This window comes from Fukomys damarensis, unplaced genomic scaffold, assembly GCF_012274545.1.
Source record: "Fukomys damarensis isolate Sample0158 unplaced genomic scaffold, DMR_v1.0_HiC HiC_scaffold_2, whole genome shotgun sequence".
NCBI lineage: Eukaryota > Metazoa > Chordata > Mammalia > Rodentia > Bathyergidae > Fukomys > Fukomys damarensis.
In genome coordinates this window covers 41,393,111-41,398,850 of record NW_022900914.1, presented here as the reverse complement: position 1 = coordinate 41,398,850, position 5,740 = coordinate 41,393,111, and the positions used below count along the sequence as shown (strand labels likewise).

The following is a 5,740-nucleotide window of genomic DNA, read 5'->3' as shown; positions in this document are numbered from 1 at the left end:
CGAGGTACCAGAGATCAGACTCAGAGCCTTGTGCTTGCCAGGCAGGTGTGGCACCACTGAGCTAAATCCCCAGCCCACCATGTGCTTAACAACTGTTGCAAGTCTAGTTCCTTTGGAGCAGTCTTTTTAAGCAGTCCTTGACAAAGTTTTAGAACTATTTTTTGTTGTTGTTACCAGAAATTGAACTGGGGACCTTGCACTTAACGAGGCAGGCGGCAGAACCACTGAGCTAAATCCCCAGCCCTTAGAACTGAATGTTTCGTAGAGACATTCTTGCACTACCAGGCAGAGATAAGCCAAAGGGCCAGTGAGCTGGGGAAGGTCCCCCCCAACCCACCCCGCCACTCAAGGGGCAAAAGGATCAAGCACCCTGCATGCTACCTAACCGGCAGACAGATATAGGCACACAGTGACACAGAGCGAGCCTTTCCAGCCACTGTGTCCAAAAGCAGACACTGACACAGCACATTCCATGCGTTAGTGTAAGGAAAGTTAAAACTTTAAGTTGGAAAGGCTTGGGTTAAGGCTTTCGGCTCTCTAAGGCACGTAATCACTAGTTCACCTCTTCTTTCCCTGGACACCTGGCCAGTTCCCTGGGAAAAAACAGGGAGGACTTTGTTAAAAAGACCAGATGTTCTTAACATCAAGATAAGGAATGTGATGCATTCCGCCCCTCCCGGACCCCTGGCCAGGGCCCGGTTGGGACGTGACTGCAAGCACATTCACCTTTTTCACGCCAAAAGTTCAGGTAGTTTTACTACCTTTGTCTAGAGAGCTATAAAAACAGCCCACCTAGCCCAGGCTGCTGCTGCTGTCTTACGCCCGGGATTGAGACTTGTAGCTGAAGGGACTGCTGAAGAGACCCGTGCTGTGTTGCGAGTGATGAACCTAATTCCTCCAACATTCCGGTGTTGTTGCCAGAGAGCCTAAGGGTAATTTCCCAGATAGAGTCCCTCTTGCTGTTAGAGGACTCTCCTCTTTCTTTGTCCTCTCCATTCTTACTTTTGTTTTCTGTATGCGCATATCCTTCAATAAACTTTCCCTTTTGTACTTATTTAAGGCTGGTGGACGTTCTTTTAGCGGATCGAGCCAAATTAATTAGGAGACTGCGCACGGCAAAGGGCAATAAATAAAATTTGTCCTTACAGTTAGGTGCTTTTCCAAACACTGAACATATGTTAAGCCCATCAGATCTTCACAATAGCTTAGTATGTATTATCCCCATTTTTTGAGGAAACAGGGTCCTGTCCAAGGCCACACAGCAAGCAGCAGGGCTAGCACGGGAATAATCAGTTCATTCTAATCCTGGCTACTCGGTTTGATGTTCGTGGAAATAAATGAAAGTTCCTTTGAGCAGCGCTCTTGCTGGTCACCAGGGCAGAGGAACACTGAGGCAACCGTTCTCCACATGGTGATGAAGACGAATGCCCTGCCGGGCCTTTGATCTGTACGTGCTCCTTTCATTCTCCGTGCCTTGCACAAAAATTTTCACAGGAGAGGAGCTGGAAGTGCTTGGGTCAGAACAGGATGTGTTTCTTCAGAGCCCCAGAGTTTGGAAACAATGGCTTCTAGTATGAGCTTGCAGGATAACTACCTTAAGAGGCTTCTAGAGCCCCTAATTGTGCTAGAATGTGGTACCATTGACAAGAAGATTATGTAAAATAACAGGCTGGGTGTGGCAATGATCCCAGTAGTAGAGACCTGAGCCACCACCCACCTCCTGGGAGCTGCCCAGCCATTCAACGCCCTAGGGCATCTTCTGTTCTTCCCATTTGAGCTTGGCTTTCTGCAGATGCTCAGTTAAGAGCTGCCAACTGAGTTGTTCTGGCAAGACCTAACTTTATGGGGGTCTGCAGCAAAACTGCTTGCTGTTTTTCAGGCCCAGGGGAGCTCGAGGTTCACCACTTGCAAGCTGGTGGCCACAGAAGGGCCGGTGACAACAGTCCCTGCAGCAGCTTTGCCCACCTGAGCCAGCCTACCTTGTCTCAGGGGTAAGGAGTAAGAAAAAGCCCCCTGCCCACCCCAGGCCATTCCCTAGAAGAGCAATGCTCCCCGGTCAGTGCCCCTTCAAATGTAAGTCAGGAATCCAGGACAGCAGGGCCCAGTAGAAATACTGTATTCAACTTTGAGGGCTGCTACATAGTAAGGCAAGTGTCACACGTTCGAAGTAGAAGTGAACAGTGAAAAGAATGTACTTACAGCAACACATTGGAAAGAGAATGCAGGGGAGACATTTCAGACACTGCACAGCGGATTTTCCCCCAGTCATTACCCTGATCTACTGACACCTCCGTGAATGGAGAAACAGGGAGACTCCACACCTTCTCCCTCTTCTACCGGCTCCAAGGGGGGCTGTCAGAGTGTCACACGGGAGCACCTTTTCCAGACCATAGTGGCGTACAACCAATGGGCTTTACTGGCCAGCTCTAATCTCATGGCTTTGCACGAGTCCTCTTCAGAAATGAGAAAATCAGAATGCCAAAAACACACAACTTACAGTGTTCTCCATCCAAACTCAAACTGCCTTGGATTGGAGCTAAAATAATACACACTCTCACACACACATACACATGGATGGGTACACACATACTCGCACATAATACACGTGGAAGAAGAGTCACTGAAGCCTGACAAATAGCAGATGTCCATGTACAGTTTAGAATTAATGTGATTGTTTCCCCTTTCAAATCCGATGGATACTGGCGACAAGCTCTACCCAGAGGGTAAACGCTTCCAGGGACTTGCTGCTCAGATTCTGGTCCCTTCTGGCTTCACAGGACACTGGAGTGGCTTAGCTGGTTTACGAGAGCTGGGCCTGCCCACTGGCTCTTCCTACCCCTTCCACTTGGGCACAGGACCACTGTTTAAACTGCTGGGCCAGTGTGGTACACATAACAGGGAAAATAAAAGAATGAAGGAGGCTGAGCACTTAGGGGCTTTAACAGCCTGTTGTTAGTGAGAAGGCAGAAACTGTGCCTGGGGCTGGGAACCACAGTGAAGTTAGGAACCCAGAAATGTAGCGCAAGGTGCATTGCTAACCCATTAAAACATGAAGGGCATCAGGAAGAGGCTGCATCGATGCTATGAGGTAACCAGGCAGAGAACTAGTGCCACAGTAACCATTCTAATGCATGAAAGAACACAGCCTGCTCGGGAAACCTGCTGTCACCAGGAAGACCCAGCCTCTGCGGAGGCTGTCACTTCATTCTTGGAAAGGTGAGATGCTCACACAGGTGTTAGTGTTTGACATCTAAGAAGCAAAATGATCGTCTGCATGGGTTTACAGTTCACCTCACCAGATCCCACTGAGGTAGGTAAGAGGCAGGTGACATTAGCTACACTTTACAGAGGGTAAAGTGAGGCCCCAGGGCTCACTGCAGGTCCCACTGTGACCACCTACAGCCACAGTAAAGCAGCAGACTCTGGTCTTCCCTCCACTAGCAACACACCATCTTCTGAGAGCCCCTTGCCCTAAGAAAAACGGAGGCACCAGGTAACAGGATGGAGATGGACCATTTTGCTGAGAATTTTAAACTCCGATGTACTGGCAGGCAGGAGGTCCACACCCATGGGTATCAGCCAAAGCCAGGGGACCTGGGATCAGAGGCACCCCACCTCAACTAGTGCATAGATTTGTTTGTAGGAGGTGGGTTTGTCTTTGCAGCTTTGTTTTTGCTTCCATTAAGCATTTTAGGGAGGGTCCGCTTGAATTACAAAAGACAAAACAGCATGGATGGTGGATATGATGAGTCTCACACATTCCTAGAGAGAGCCTCCTCTGGCTGCTGGCGAATCAGAGTGGACAGAGATAAAGCTGAAGTCCTGTGAGAGGCCTAGGTCTCAGAAGCCACAAGGTGCCCAGGGCTGAGATAGAAAGGGACCCTTGTGTGTATCTTGCCCTTTTTAGGGAACCCTCACTCCCCTGCCTGCTTTCCCTTTCTGTCCTTTGACTTCAGAATTTAAGTTGCTTCTTAATGCTTCTGACCTGAGACCTCAGCAGGGCTACCACCACCTGGCGTAGTTCTAGCTTGACACTGGGCAGCACTGTGGGTCCCCCAGGAGCCACTGGCACCTAGCTGCAGTGCAACTCTATAAACACCGGAGTCCTGGCTCAGCGAATTCTGGCCAACGGTAAGAATTTGAGAATTTCTCCAATTACTACTGTTCATGGGGAAACGTGACAGACGACTACGACTCTCCTTGTTTTGCCCAGCAGTACCGAATGCAGAGCTGACCAGGGGAAAGGAAGAATACACCGGCATTTTCCCCAAGCTTTGCCCACAGGTCCTGGGGAGCCTGTGACTCCTCAAGCCTGGCACCTCAAGAGGGCATTTTCCAAACAGCCCTGGTGCACCCGCAGCTGCCCATGGACTGGATCAAGGCAAATGTCAGAGTGTCCTTGTCTTCTGTAACCAGTTCCTGCTGGGGAGCCCAACGCCTATGTGGAAAGGACATCCTCAAACGGCACTGCCTGGGAGACTAGAAATCTGTGAGGCCTGTGCCCATGTCTGATGGTGCGGGTGCCAGCCTGTGGCCCAGACCCCCTCACAGCACCGACTCCTTGGACTCCACTTCTGGGGCACTGGCCACAGGCCCGGCGGGGTTCTGGTGTGTCACCAGAGGTGACGTCTCCTCCTCGGACTTGCAGTTGGGGACAGCTTCCACTTTCACCTCGCTCAGTTCCTGCTCTCCTCTCTTCATGGCCTTCTGATTCAGGTGATGGAGAATGCCTGCACCCAAGGCATCCCCTTCCACGTTCACCACGGTGGTGGTCCGGTCCCTGGTGGGAAAAGAAAAGGGCAGGTGTCACATCCAACACTATTGCCGAGAGACAGCAGGGAACTGTCCCCATCACAGGGAGGCTGGCTGCCACAGAAGGAAACTGAGTGGGAGGGGCCCTGTTTTCTGGAGGGCATGCTACCGAGGGACTTGCTCTAAAGCGATTTTCTTTGAACATTTTCTATTCTTTTGCGCTTCTTTTTGGGTGTGTCCTTCAGAGGACTGAACTCAGGGCTTCCGTATACTCTATAGGCAAGCAGTCTATCTCTAAGTTATATCCCCAAGCCTGATCATGTTTTGTTTTTATTTTTTGGTACTGGGAATTGAACCTAAGACCTAGGGTGTACCTAGCAAGTGCTCTATCACTGAGGTACATCCCCAGAACTTTAAAATTTTTATTTGTTTTTTGATACAGGGTCTTACTTACGTAGCTATGAACTATGTAGCCCAAGCTGGCCACAAACTCACAGCAATCTTCCTGCCTCAGCTTCCCAAGTGCTGGGATTACAGGCATGTGACACCACGCTTGGTAATATTGTAGGAGCCTGACTGAACCAGAGCGACTCCACGTTGACCAGCAAACGACCTAGAGACTGTCGCTCCCCCCATCCCTTATAGGATAACTAATGATTAATTGTGAATTGTTAGGTGGCTGTTTTGGAGTAGCTAGGAAACTAGGTGGAAACTATAATGAACACACAGACCCAACGCAGGTCTCGTCACTCCTTGCATGCCTGTAGTCTGAATGTTCTGAACTTTATGATGATCTAGGTTGTAAATGGAACAATGAATAATCATTCTGCTGATCATTAGTACGTGACGACCACTAGCTCAGATCAACTGACTCTTTGCCTTTGTCCTCTTCCTGTAAGTTTTAAGTGTAAACCCCCCTTCAGCCCTATATAAAATGGCCTCTGTTTCTGAGCTGGCCGCCTCTCTGAGCTACTTGGCTTGGGGAGTG

General features: G+C 49.7%; 1 protein-coding gene across 1 annotated transcript in view; it reads right to left on the bottom strand.

The window, feature by feature from the left end:
• Positions 1-2,945: 2,945 nt before the first annotated feature.
• Slc1a4 (solute carrier family 1 member 4) overlaps positions 2,946-5,740 on the bottom strand; it is a 24,726-nt gene continuing 21,931 nt past the window's right edge. Inside the window, 1 exon segment of the mRNA XM_033764382.1 lies at positions 2,946-4,780. Coding sequence (XP_033620273.1) covers positions 4,546-4,780 — 235 coding nt within the window. The 3' untranslated portion in view covers positions 2,946-4,545.